Source organism: Rosa chinensis, chromosome 5, assembly GCF_002994745.2.
Source record: "Rosa chinensis cultivar Old Blush chromosome 5, RchiOBHm-V2, whole genome shotgun sequence".
Lineage (NCBI taxonomy): Eukaryota > Viridiplantae > Streptophyta > Magnoliopsida > Rosales > Rosaceae > Rosa > Rosa chinensis.
Window position 1 is genome coordinate 42,588,111 of NC_037092.1, and position 14,930 is coordinate 42,603,040.

General features: G+C 36.2%; 1 protein-coding gene across 1 annotated transcript; it reads right to left on the reverse strand.

The window, feature by feature from the left end:
• Window positions 1-7,106: 7,106 nt before the first annotated feature.
• LOC112167221 (mitochondrial fission protein ELM1) lies at window positions 7,107-14,697 on the reverse strand. The gene is made up of 10 exons (XM_024304199.2): window positions 14,413-14,697; window positions 12,842-13,068; window positions 12,555-12,651; window positions 10,531-10,680; window positions 10,286-10,412; window positions 8,983-9,095; window positions 8,820-8,883; window positions 8,629-8,722; window positions 8,407-8,515; window positions 7,107-7,543 (listed from the first exon to the last, which is right to left on the reverse strand). Exons 1-10 carry the CDS (start codon window positions 14,593-14,595, stop codon window positions 7,442-7,444), a joined length of 1,266 nt encoding a protein of 421 aa, XP_024159967.1. The 5' UTR covers window positions 14,596-14,697; the 3' UTR covers window positions 7,107-7,441.
• Window positions 14,698-14,930: the final 233 nt, after the last annotated feature.

Consider the following 14,930-nt stretch of genomic DNA (forward strand, 5'->3'; position numbering starts at 1 on the left):
ACTCAACCCAGCCCCCTTCTAGTTTCATGCTTGGCTTTCTCTCCTTTTAATTTGAACGTAAGCAGTTGAAGGTTTATTCACCTTAGTCTTATATAGACTAGAAATTGCTCACACTCTATGGGTGTGGGGAAGTGGGTGGCTACCAATTTAGAAGTGGGTAATTAATTTCTGAAAAGTAATATATATATATATATATATATTTTATTATTAAGAGAAGAAACTTTGTTAGCTAAAACTGATTTTTTTTTACCTTTTCAACCCTCAAAGAATAAAATATCATGAATAACATTTTATTCATCAGGAACAAAAGTATCAAACCATAATAAACAAAATAAAAAATCAATTAAAAAAATTTCCTAAAACTACCCACTCGAAGCATAACTACCCACTACTCCCACACCCATCGGGTGTAGGCAATTTCTAGTGTGTGTGTGTGTGTATATATATTAAATATATATATATATATATATTAAATTATTTATTTAAATTTTAACTTTTTTATCCTTGACAATTAGATATAAATTTATTTAATATTTTGAGGGTATAAAAGTAAAAAATTTCAGTTTTTGCTAACAAAGTCTCCTCTCTTAATAATAGTATAGATAAACAAAACAATCTTGAAGAAACTATACTTTTTATTTTTTTAATACATGACAATTTACTCTTTCAGACAAGATCAATATTTTGGGAAGAGAGTTTTGACACAAATTCTTACCCAGGGATTATCATTTAGAGTTTCTCGTAATTGGAAGAGAGCAGTAAAACTAAAAGGGTAAATTTCGCAAACAGTACACCAAGTAAAGGCCACTAATAATTCTTATACACAAAGTTTCAAACCAAACATTTCGGTACACGAAATCTGAAACTCGACCCACTATCAGTACACGACGTCAATTTTTGACATCAAAATGTCCATTATGCCCTCAGTTCTTTTTTTTTTAATAATTTTTTTTTCTGTTATTTTTTTTTTCCTTCGTTTCTTCTTCCTTCTTCCAGGCTCACTTCCTCGCTTCCAACGCCGCCTTCCTCACCTCGCATAACAGAAAAAAAAAAAAAAAAAAATGACTCGAGTCATTTATAAACGAAGGAAAAAAAAATAACAAAAAAAAAATATTATTAAAAAAAAGAACTGAGGGCATAATGGACATTTTGGTGTCAAAAATTGACGTCATGTACTGATAGTGGGTCGAGTTTCAGATTTCGTGTATCGAAATGTTTGGTTTGAAACTTTGTGTATAAGAATTATTAGTGGCCTTTACTTGATGTACTGTTTGCGAAATTTTCCCAAACTAAAATATTAACATGTAATCTAATGAATTCAATTGCAACTAACGAGGAAAACCTTGACATTTACGTTGATCTAATCATTTTATATTTCACCCAAGCATAATCTTTGAAGTTTTAGATGAGTTAAGGAGAAAAGAAACAAAACAATTCTTTTACTTCTGATCTGCCTATATGGTTACAGTTGCAAATGGCTATTTACGTTGCCAGTGATGTGATGCAAAGGCAGAGTAGGTAGAAGGGACATGAAAGAATAGAAAGAAAAAAAAAGGACACAACTGGAAGTTTAATTGATTTTGAAGAGGTCTAAATACGAAATTTGGAGGTATGAATAGAACCACCATTTTGTTAATCCCTTTATCACCATGCCAAAAATGAGAGAAAGAAATCTACCCAATATGGTAATGGTCCTCGTACAAAATATGATGGTGCTTATATAGGCATCCAAGACCTAAAATCATAATCTAACAAGAAATCCTAAAGAATCCAAATTTAAAAGGAAACTAAAAATCTAAAATAAAAGAATTCTAAAACAAATGTAAAACAAACCTAAAAATATTAAATGCCGAATAGGATAATTAAGACGATATATTTTGGCCTAAATCTGATAGGGCTCACTAAAGTGAGTCTTGAAGATCTCGTCGTTCCCATTCCGGAAAGGTATCATGTGTCTCAAATGGACATTATGGCTAAAAGTTGATCAAATCTGATTCACAATCAAAACCTAACTTTTTGCACGAGTAACCCGAAAAGTCCAAAACCAAATCTTCTTGAATATTCCAGCGGTTAGTAACCTCATTACACGTGAGTTACTTATTTTCCAATCACTCTTCTTGATTCTATGCTGCTTCTTTGTTTTTATGGTGTTCTGGCTAAATCGATCTCGTTCTCGTCCTACATCATCCAGCCTGTTCTCTCTGAAGATTTTGCACTTTTGGGTGAGTATAGGTCACTGTTGGTTGGATGATTATCATCCTATCAATTTTTCTTCTAGATTTACGTTTGGGAATTTGTTTTATTTCTTAGGTACTTTACATATTCGGGCAGTTTCTGTGTAACTAAAAGGAAATCAGATAAATTTGGTTTATTTCTTAGGTACTTTACATATTCGGGCAGTTTTTGTGTAACTAAAAGGAAATCAGATAAATTTGGTTTCAGGTATGGCACTCATCTTTCAAATTATGCTTGGAAAATACTAATCCAAGCAAGGGCTGGCTTGAATTTCATATGATTTGCGTATGAAATTATTTTACCTACAACTTTTTTTTCATTTGCTTAATCATGCTTTTAAGGCCTATGTCTTTCTTCTTCAAAGTATCCTCTGTTTGATTTTAGACTAGCTAGAGGGCATAACCAAGGTTTAAGTAAGGCCATTCACCAGTGATAAATAATTATAATAATATAGAAAATGGATAAGAAATTCGAAAGAACAATATTAAGAAATTCAAATCATCAAAATTATTCCAAACATTCTACAAAGCCCTAGAAAATGAATGATCCAATATTCTTTAAAGATAACCGTTCAGTTTTGACCCAAATTACCAATTATGCATGTCGCAGTAAATTTCTGAAGCATGAGGCTGGCCATGATGATTAAACTATGAGATCTAAAGTCCTACCAAATAAGTCTTGCATTACCTTTCCTAGTCTACATTGAGAGTCAATAAAATTAAAGGTAACGTCATACCAGAAATTAGAACCACTAGCTAACACAAATTAGAATCTGTCCCTCTTCCTTCCACTTGCGCCACACACGCTACTCAAATTTTGTTCAAACTCCTTGAATTGTGCGAGCCACTTAGATGGCGTCAAGATCATGCGGGCTGGCCGGAAGTGTCACATAAAATCTGGTGGTCGGAGAAAGATTGCTTTCATTTTTCATAAGGGTACAGATCAAACAGATCGAGTAGGGAGAAAGAGAAAGAAAGGGAAAGGGGAACGTTTCCGGTGGACTACTGCAAAGGATATAGGATTTTTTTTTTTTTTTCTTTTAGAGAATGGGAATACGATTTTATTGAATGGGGAAACTAATACACATAGGAAGTTAATAGGCTTCCGGTAGAGCAACAACTTTCATTACGTCAAGATCTTCAGTGAGCCAAGAGAGAAAAGAGACTTGCCAAGTATTAATTTAACACACCTCAAAGCATGTCCGGCTATCTCGTGGGTAAGTCTATTGCAAGTTCTAAGCACAAAACAACATGAGAAAGCTGCAAACTGTTGCATGAGTAATCGAATCCTATGGGATTTTATTTTAGTCATTGTATATCACAGTAAGTTTTAATTTTTAGGTGTGAAAATATGGCTGTAAGGTGTAGTGAGTAAAGTAACCCCTACAATACCCTCACCCAAATTGCTAAAAATTAGTACAAGTGATCTTGAAAAGAAGGAAATAGCGTAAAACATTTCGTTACTTAATGATCAAGAAAAGAACAAAAAAAATCCATTTATCAATTGGAAATCTGATTGGTCCACCTAATTCACCCCTACAAAATCGGTTCTTGCTTTGTACGCAATTGGTTTCTATAAATACATCCTCTCCATTCCCAAACCCTATAGTCAGCAACATTAATTAGTTTCTAAAATACACTCGCAGCAGTGTTCTAGGGCAAAACAATTCTTTAGCACAAAAAGAATTTCCTTTTTTTCATTCATGGAGGGTGGTCGTATGCTTCTTCCAGGCCAAAGGTTTTGCCCCATCGAAGATGAACTACTCATGTTCTACCTTAAGCCTAAGGTGAGCGGGATGGAAGTGCCCGGCAACGACGACATTATCTGCGAGTTGGATCTTTACGGTGACAACGATCCTTGGAAGATATGGGAAAGAGTCGAAGTAAGAAAGGCCAACGACTTGAGGAGGAACAAAGATCTCTACTTCACCCAAAAGAAGAAAAAGACTGCAAAAAGCTCACGTATAAGCCGAACTGTTGGGAGTGGCGGTACTTGGAAAGGCCAGAATGCAGCCAAGGAGATCTATCTTCTTGATGATAATCAGCAGCCAACGACTACTCTTCTTGGTTTCAAGAAAACCTACACCTATAAGAACAAGGGGTCTGTGCATGATGGTCGCTGGATCATGTATGAGTTTGAACTTGATAAGTCACAACTCGTGCACAAGAAACAAGTAAACAAGAATGACTATGTTCTTTGTTTACTTAGGAAAAACGATGTACTGCCGGAAAGAAAGAGAAAAAGGCAAGAAGAAGAGGAGATGCTTGGAGACTATGTCGAGGACCATGACAGAGATAACACAGATCCTGAATCGGTTACTGAGGAGCCGCAAGAGAAACGGCAACGTCTTCTACCATCATTAGAAGCTGAACAAGAACAATTCTTGCAGCCAGCACCATCATTAGAATCTGAACAAGAAGCAGTACAAGATGAACCACTTCTCTTGCAAGTGGATGAGAATATGGAACTGCAGCAATCGGAGTTGGCTGAACTAGAAAAGTGGTTTGAAGTGGAATTTGAAGCAAGACCTACAACACTAGAGGCTGAACAAGTTTCCTTGCCTGTTGATGAGAATTCAGGACTGCAACAATTGGAAGCTGAACCTCAACTAGGAGGAGAAAATCTGGAGCAGCAACTTGATGCACCATCGACATTTGCAGCTGATGAGATAATGAGTGGCTTTCAGTTTCACCCAGATGAAAATCCGGCGAAGCAAATGGGGGCTGAACCCAATGTGTATGGAGGGAACTTGAGTGACGCTATGAATGGTGAAAACTGGCCTATGTTTTTTGTGGAAGAGCTAATGAATGATGAGCAGCCAAATACCATGGAAATGGGAGAGTGGAATGCCACTTTTTCTGATTTTGAGTACTTAGCATTTTAGTCAACAGTTTTTCTCTTTTATATATTTCTCTAAGAGAATCGATTTGTGTAATTTTATTTCATGGGGTTTAGGCATTAAGTCCCCCCCCTTCTTGTATCTTCAACTAATAATATGGGTGTGAGTGCCAAACCCCCCAGCTAGACTGGGTTCCAGCCCTCATTAAAAAAACATGTCATCTCCTTCACATGAAAGTACAATATCTGACCAATAAATAGGCCGAGGATAAAAGACTCTGAAATTTGATAACTTAGAGTCAACCATGAATTCATTACCATTGTTCCTCATCTGCAATAGAAAACAGAATACGCTGGTGCTATCAATTTCATTTTAAATGTAATTGCTCGTTAACTGAAAGCCGAATCGTGTTACACAAATTTACTAATTGTTCTCATCAGTATCATACAAATTACAGATGTCTTAATGGGAAATGGAAAAGCAAAGACATAAGAATGAAAGATTCTTGAGTAGCAACAACAAAGTTTCGGCCAATTCTTCTGACTCAAAAGGAACCACATTTGGATGTAGCTGAGTAACTTAACTCTCTAGCACACAAGAGTGATGTAACTGATACCTGCTTGAATTATCACATTAAGTAAACTAGTCCAGTCATTTACTCCCTGATATCACCCTGTATTTAGTAAGAGAATATTACTGATAAGCCCTGATAGAAGATTCATATTAAAAGCAAATACTGCTAAATTTCAAAGGTATGTAATGCATCATGGAGATACAGTCTAAATATTGATAAATAAAGAAAATCTGTTGCAATACATCATTATCACTTTAAGAATTCAACGGCCATGCAATACCGTCTCTAATTTGCATACGTGAAAGACGGGAGATCATTGTATTCAGCATGGAACTGGAGGAACTGTGTGAAGAGTTGGTCAGAATAACATGTAGTACTACAGGTAAGCAGCAGCAGAAGCAGCTGCACTGGCACCAAGCCTCAGCGCCAAGTCTACGATTGCTAGACCTATCTTGGATCCTCTTCTAGTCTGTGTTTTGGTTTTCGTCGACGACAGCAGTATGAGGAGCACCTTCTGCAGCTTTTCCTTTGGCCGCGGCCTTTGCTTCAGTAACTGCTATGTTTTCACTCTTTCAAGTCCATGATAGAATATTAGATTGTGAGAGATCGTTTGAAGAAAATTGGCAAGGAATGTATTACAGTTAATAGGTTAGTTTAATCCAATATATACTGATGTGTTAAACATCGTACCATATGTATGTAGAGGAACAGGAGTAGTTGTCAAATGCTTACCTTGCTCCACTCTGGGCAAAACGGCCCCGTTCACATGGTCACCTACTGACCAAATATCATTTGGTCAGTCACCGTTCGATTGACATCAGACGGTTGACAGCTAAGTGATGAAATCTGAGATGAGAGCTGTCAACCGTCTGATCTCAATCGAACAGTGACTGACCAAATGATATTTGGTCAGTAGGTGACCATGTGAACGGGGCCGTTGGCTTGATATATCTCCATTCAAAGAGGAAAAATTATAGTACAAGCCAAATAGTGTAAGGAGTTTTTGCATGACGATTATTCATTTCATAATACACTAACCTGATTCATCACCCAATGTACTAATATTTAGTCAGTGTGGATTCTATACATGCATCATAATTCAGATTTGGTTCATGATTTTGCCCAGCAGTCATGATCACCTGGTCACCTACTGACCAAATAATATTTGGTCAGTCACCGTTCGATTGACATCAGACGGTTGACAGCTAAGTGATGAAATCTGAGATGAGAGCTGTCAACCGTCTGATCTCAATCGAACGGTGACTGACCAAATGATATTTGGTCAGTAGGTGACCATGTGAACGGGGCCGTTGGCTTGATATATCTCCATTCAAAGAGGAAAAATTATAGTACAAGCCACTTCAATCAACCAAGTTAACAATATTTGCCTATTTCATAATTTTCATTTTGACAATAGCAAAATGTACGTAATGAGAACACATTACAACCATCTACAAGTTCAAGATAAATAAATCCACTTTTTTCTTTTTTCATTCCTTCCGTTTACAACAAAAGAATCATTTTCACAGAAACAAACCCACCCATGGACAAAAGAAAAGCTCAACCTCTTCCCTATTTTACAAGCCGCACAATTACGGATAGTATTCGTTCTACATATCTCAGGACCCCTAAAGGGGAAGAATCAAATATATGAGCTATCACAGCCTTTAGCTGTCATTACTATACGCGATATCAGAAATCCCTAACACCTTTTAACAAAAGATTTCTTTTTTCTTTTCTTTTTTTGTTCATAAGATTGAACAGTGTTTACAAGAAAAAAAATTATCGACCATCTATGCCCGCAATCTCCATCCCCGTTCAGCAAGGGCTTGATGCACTCGACTCGCTGCTTCTGCAGTTTCATTGAGCGGTGGATAACTCCAGCTCTCTGAAATCTGTAAAAAATAATTGCAAAGAAGGAAAAAAAACATCAAGATTATAAGAGATGAAACAAGAGACCACTTCAAATGTATGAAATTGCATTTGCTACAAGACAAGTGATCAAAAATAAAGGAAAAAAATGTAAAAAAAGTTTATACAGAGAACATTCATCAAAACTCAATGGAAGTTCCATGAACAAACAAATTATCATTATAACCAACAATGTGATGCCACCAAGAAACTAAAAGACAAATCCTTTTAACACCATAAATGCCCGATGAATCTCATGGAGCTGTCAAGATCGCAAAAGTCAGAAGTTGACAGAATAGTTCCAGAGCATTTTCTAACTAGAATAATACTATACATGAAAATCAGGATAAATCACAACCAGATCATACAGTTCTACCTAAACAAAATAGCCATTAGTTAGTTTCATTTAAATGAATATGGGATCATACAGAACTATCGGTTTCAAAACAGTGAGAATAATTCTACATGAGGGAGGAAGGGCAACTAAAGGGTCAAGATGGCATCCAAATGGTTATCTACTTGGCATCCAAATGGACATCAACATGACATGGAAATCAGGGACACATGGCAATTGATCATGCAGGTTTAATTCATAAGCATCTATCTTGACAAATAAGGATGACAGATAGGCCACAGTGCTTTGTACATTTAAACTACATGACGTGGCACTGATAATTGGGCAATCCTAAACAGACCACATGGTCTTAAACCAAGGTTTACAAGCAAAAATAACTGCCACATTATGTGGTCTCTGTTACAAGAAAAAATGGAATATTCAGCATTGTCCATTCTAAAAGGCCATCATTGTGTATAGGAAAAGTTAATGAATTTCATTCAGATTACTTACATTCTCCAAGCCTGTAAATGGCCGAACCATTCCTCGCTCCTTGAGTGATTTATGGAAATCACAAAGCTTCCATTTACAACGCTCAGCTCCCATTAGATACACAGGTTTCCTGGAAATACCGGCAGACAAAACGAAAATCCTTATGTACCAACAAACTTTTAAATAAAATGGAAGAAAATAAGTCCCCAGTCATCAGTTATAGAGATAATTTCTTGACCATACCCGGTGCTGCAAACCTCACTTATCATGCTAACGGAATCTGCGGTGACAACAAAAGCATCAGCCCAGGCCAGATGGCCCATGTACGGGTTTGGCTCTGCTGATAATAATATTTTGTCAGTCCATTTCCAACTTTTATTCATTCTGTTTACAGAATTTGACCTAAAACCCTTAAATTAAATTTCACATGTTACCTTGACCATCCCAAATGTAAACTTTTGGATTACCTCCGAGCTCCTTTGTTATAACATTGGATACCTGTAGAAGAAAGCAAAAGAGAAAAAGAATGAGTACCAACTAAAGTAATATAATTATTTTGTAAGAAAATGTTATCTGCCTCTGGGCCTGTGGCAATACCTTTTCAGGTGTTCTACTAGAGAAACATATTCTGATGCTTCCACAGCTTACAAGAACACTAAGCAAATAGGTTGCCAATTGCTTCGCAAGGTCCACACCATAACGACAATTGCCTGTCAAATGAAAATGGTGGACTCATAATGGAACATTCGAAACAACAACAATAAGAAATTCAAATCATCAAAATTATTCAAAACATTCTACCAAATCCTAAAAAATGAGTGATCCAATATTCTTCAAAGATTCCAACACTAGTTTCTGTAACAGGAGGCCAGCCATAATGATTTCAACAACGAGATCTGTAGTCATACCAACTATGTCTTGCATTACCCTTCCTAGTGTCCATAGGGAGTCAATGAAATAAAAGGTAACATACCAGAAAACAGAACCACTAGCCAACACAAATCAGCAAGCAAACATTTCACACCTGAGTCTGTTTTCCTGAATAACAGAATGCTAATTTGACCCTTTTAGATCACTATTATCAAAGGTCTGCAAGATGGTATTGATTATATTTCGTTTTTGGCTACTTCTGTATTTTATACTATGCCTACAGAAAAATAATGAATTTCTAGGACTTCAAAACTTTGCATGTATATGGCTTATAATCTAATATCTTATCAAATTAGTTGATGAAGGAAACAGCACAGAGATACTCAAAAGTATTCAACAAATAATTCTTATAAATTTACCAAACTTCTGACCAAGACATAAACCACATGATGATAAATTGGTTATTTGGAACTAACCAATAAGTGAAAAACATCTGAAAAACATCACCAAGAAGTGTGGTGGACCAGCCAATTTATTACTGTTTCCAAAATGTGTAGAACCCTTCTTATGTTGTTTTTAGAATCTAATAAATCCAACCTGCTTTGGCTGCCCTTACTGAAGGGTGTTGGTAAGTATGTCCTCTAGCAAACTGTAGCATTTAAGCAGTTAACCCCCAAACAACTTTGGAAAGAGAGGAACATAATTTTTTTAGGTCAGAAAATTGCTGCTCTGTAATCAAAGAAATATGTTTCACTTCTCTCTGACAGGCCAGTGGTAGAAATATAATCTTTTGAGAAGCAATGCCTACTTATATGTCATTCAAATTTCCTTGTGGCGTGGCTTCTAAGATGGTTCTGCCTATTATGTAGCAACTAATTATCTGCTATCACACTGAAGAGCTTAATTTAACCTAATATTTAATTCAAAAACAGAATAACAGCAACTAGCAAGCATGCTCGGTAATCAAATACTTTGATGCCAATCCTATAAGTAACAAGCAACAAAGATTCAGTGTATGACAAAAGATTACTTGTAGGACCACCAATGTTCGCCACAAGTAAGGGCTTTGGTAGAGCTGCAAATTCATCACGCCATGCACTGGCAGCATTACGAAGGGCAGTAGCATCAATTTGATGCAAAGCTCCAATAGTGAGGACCTGAATTTAGAAGTTTTTAGTACGTAATAGCTTACTGGGAGAAATTGATGATAAAATAAGGTTTATATTTCTAAAACAAAGCAAACAAGTGCGTATTATTAGAGGCCATCATACATACCACATGCCTGTCAGGAGGTTCACGAGGAGTTATCCACCCACGTAGAAATTGAGGAACCTGCTTCTGTGCTTCAGGGGTCAAAGGATAGTAATCGTGTTTCGGGGTAACAACCAAGTCAAATCTATTGAGATGCAACCTAGGATGTTGTATCTGCGAAAGAAATAGCAAAATGAGGAATACTACACACACACACACACATGTATAAATGTTAAGCCAACAATGACGAGCCACAAAACAGGAAAAAATACAAATAGATCCACTACTGAAAATTATAAAACTGGGCACAAACTTCAATATTAGAGATGTGAGGGAAAAAAAAATCAGACACCATGTCAATTTAGTAACTTTACATTGCCCTAATTATTTGTAAACTTGGGATTTTATCCATCATATTGAAAGAGAGTGAAAATCTAACAAAGATTACAATTCTTGCAAAACCTTAAAATATTTGCTTTCAAAAGTAAACTACTTAACCACAGTATTACAACAAGCAGCTAAGAGGGTATAGGCTGCAAAAACAGTCTTCTAGAATTAACATTTTTTCGCAGCTAAATGTATTAACTATTAAGAGGCTCCAAGTTGAAAGATCTCTATTGCCTTAGCACTTAATTAACAGAAAATTATGCAGTTAAAAAAAAAATTAAAAAATAAAACCACTCTATGTAGGCTGCCCAAACATGAGAGCCTTCCCACAAGTTTTATTAATCACCCTGGATGATGGAGAAAAAAGTGGACAAGAAATTGACAACAAAGACATCAAAAACAAAAATCAGAGAGAACTACACCAAATGCAATCAGTTAGCTGAGACGAGAACATAGCGAAATCTTAGACTAGAGCTCCTTTTCAGTTGAGCAAAATATAGGAAAGGCAGTATTCTCTGAGTGATTTGACACATGATCATATCTTCTCATCAGTTTGAAAAGTTGAGAAGAAATTTAAAGGTCATGTGTCAAACCATTAAGAGAGTATAGCTTTCTTTTTTTTTCTTTTTTTCTTTTTTTTTTGAAGGGACTAGCTTTCATGTTTGTTTGGCTGAAGCATTCCTAGTCGCTAAACCTTTTTTTTTTTTCTTTTTTTTGGTGAAGTCTAGTCGCTATACCTTGTCTCAGATAACTAATTTCATTTGGTGTATATCTCAAGGCCATGTGTCAAAATAACTTGGATACAACTGAGCATTTTCTTCAGTGAACTTATAGAACACAAAGTCCATCAATTTAGAGTTCTTTGAACTTAGTTTTTCATGTTTCATTTATGTTTCCTAACATCCTATATGTTGGTGAAAATGGATCTGCTCTATTAAATCATGTGGCCAACAAAGATGACTATTGATTTCAGAAACCAGATATTCAAAATAAAATCCTAACAAAAAAAAACTTTAAGCCATTCCAAAGTAACAACACTTTAGAACCAAAACCCCAATAAAGAAATGGTTGCAGCAAGGAGCAAGTAGCAGAAGAACAAGAACAAGAACACAACACAAACAGGAATAATAGTGGTCAACAGATTCGAAGGCATAGTAAAGCCAAGAAACCGACCACTGGAAATTAATGGAGCATATATATCCAACATCTCACAAGGTTCAACCAATCCATTACATCCCAGAGAAAATAAGTAAACTAAATACACAATTGCCAGCACTTGAAAATACATTTTTAGAGAATGATTTTGGCACTCTGCCTTCAAACTTGCAATCCACTTTGACAACTTAAAATTAGAGTGCAAGTGTTAAATTGTGTTGAAATTGGAGTGCTAAAGTCAATGCACAATTTAAAAATCATAAGTTGATTGAAACTCCAGTCAAGCATATAGTGATTATCATGTACATACAGCATCAGAATAAGTATAAACTTTTTGATATATTCCATTTCTTGCTAGCTAAAGATAATCAAGTTATATGATATAAATTGTTACTCTTAAAATCATTTCAGAGCAGATTATATAGTATAACAGCACACAGATAGCAAAAAATTAAAATAAATAAAAAAAGTTGAACTTGAAATAGATTAAGGTTGCAATGACAAACCTGTACAACAAAGACGTTTTCAGATGCTAGTCGTCTAAGAGAACTTGCAATGGAAATAGTATCCCTGCCACAAGCTACCACCAGTATGGGTCCATCCCTGATAAAGAAAGAGAATAAGTACCGAACATCTATCAAGTTAAGAACCATATTCTTACTATTGAGGGAAAAAAAAAATTATTCTGGACAGAGGCCATGATTGATTCCTAACAACACTATTTGGCACCCTATTAAAGAACGTACTTGTGATAACTAAATCTATAACGAAAATGAAAGAAAAAAAAAATTACTTTTCATAAGTCTGACGAGCCATGGTTACAATCTCCTGGACATCAGCTTCTAAGACACATTTCAACCCAGCACTGCCACCATTTTCTGTTGGTAGAGACCCAACTTTCTGCCCCCGATATATTAACAAAATACACATCTTCCTTATGACACAATCCAACTTCTTGTGAACAGAAACCGGGAGCCAGTGAAGCCACTCATTTAGACCTCCTCTTGGCCTTGTAACTCGCTGCATGGCATTGACAAGTTAGAAGACAAAATGGAACTACATATATAAGTGAAACTGCAGTTGTTACAAAAATAGATGGGAAAATAATTCTTAGAGAGAAAAAGTTGTTGCTACACCGAAGGACCAGAACAGAGTGGATTTCCATAGCATGAACATTGGAAGAAAACACAACTGATGTTGATAACTTATACGTTTTGCATCAGGACATAAAAGTTAACATGACTGGACAGTTTAAAAGAGTATATTTGAAAACTAATAGGGATATGAACACCTGAAACATATAGTACAAGCAATAATATTTTAAGTGCAACTAAGGGACTGTAACAAGTAATCATGATGAGGCGCTGCCCATGTGCACACAAGCAATGACAAACCAAAATCTTTAGTTGAAATACTTGCCCAAAGAAATATTAATATTTTCTAGTTGCCATAGCCATGGAGCTACCCTCTTACAAGTTCCATGATAACACCAATACACACAAGACTGACAAACAAGTGATCACCAAAAGCAAGTCACAAGCTCCTCTCAAGTTAACCAATAGAAATCTCCTACATCTTGAAAAACAATTCAGAATTTGGAAAGCTGTACACTGGTTCCACTAGTTCTAGTTAAATCTAATTCAGCATTAAACATACTTTTCATAGGAGTTCAAAACTAAACATATCTAGGTTGGGTGGCACTTGGTAACTACAGTGATGGTGGTAGCCATATATGCATATATAAGCGAATTCAAAGCTCTCAATAGCATTGCCATTTCTCTGCTTTCCAAAAGGGGGAAGAAGACGCATACACCTAACGTAATTTCAGAGGCATTAGCCTCCTTCCTTATAGGCACACCTATTGTCCCTTACTCAATTACACCTCATTTCTATGTAATAAAGACTCCTTGTTTTGTGCCTTTCACCTATTGTCACCTTGTTTTGTGCCTTTCTATGTCTAGCGATTAATAATGAGACTAAAAGTAGACCTTGGAAACTAGAGAACTGGCTTTGGCCCCAGACTCGCTTAAATAGAACAAAGAAAAAAACTTTAATTCAAAGCTCACTCGATTCCATCTGGGTTTTTCAACACCTTTAAGCAAGCACAATACTGATCCACACCACTCCACCCATAAAAAAAAAGGCAACAAATCATTCACGTCTGCAAACTCAAAGTCTCCGAAATTTAAATTTCTAATAAAACCCAACATAGATACTAGCAATATACTCCCCACAAAAGTAATAAACCCCCAACAAGGAGAATCCCACTAAAATATGAACAGGCTTAGCCATAAAGCTAACAACAAGACTTAACTGACAAAATCAAACTGAAGGTGACATTAGGGGTTTAAAGATGAGACTTACATACACGACGTGCTTGTCGGCGAGGCCGAGAGCGCGAACCAGGCCGATACTCTGATTCTCGGAACCGGGGAAGCCGTTGCCAATCACGACGGCGCGGCGTACGACGCCGTATACGCCGCCTTCGAAGATTTCCGGCGTCCCCATTTTGGGGCTGGGCGGCTCAGGAAGACGTATCGGCCTCATAAAAATCGAGACTTTGGATCTTCGCAGAAAGCTTGAGACGGAGAAATGAGCAGAGACAGACAGTGGGAGATGAATTGGTGCGAAAGAAGGAGGGTGGAATATTATATTATATCACTGGCAGTTATAGCTGAAATGCCCCTCTTTTGTTGTAAAATTGAAAATTCAGTCCCTAAACAAAACTATTTTACCCCTTTATTTTTTGTAAAGGGTTTTTGTCCATTTATCCCATTTTTAGAGATTCTTTTCCTACTTACCCTATTAAGTTTTTTTAATTCTCTCTTATCCAAAACACTTCCCTAATACCCCATTAAGATTTTTTTTTTATTTTTTATCTT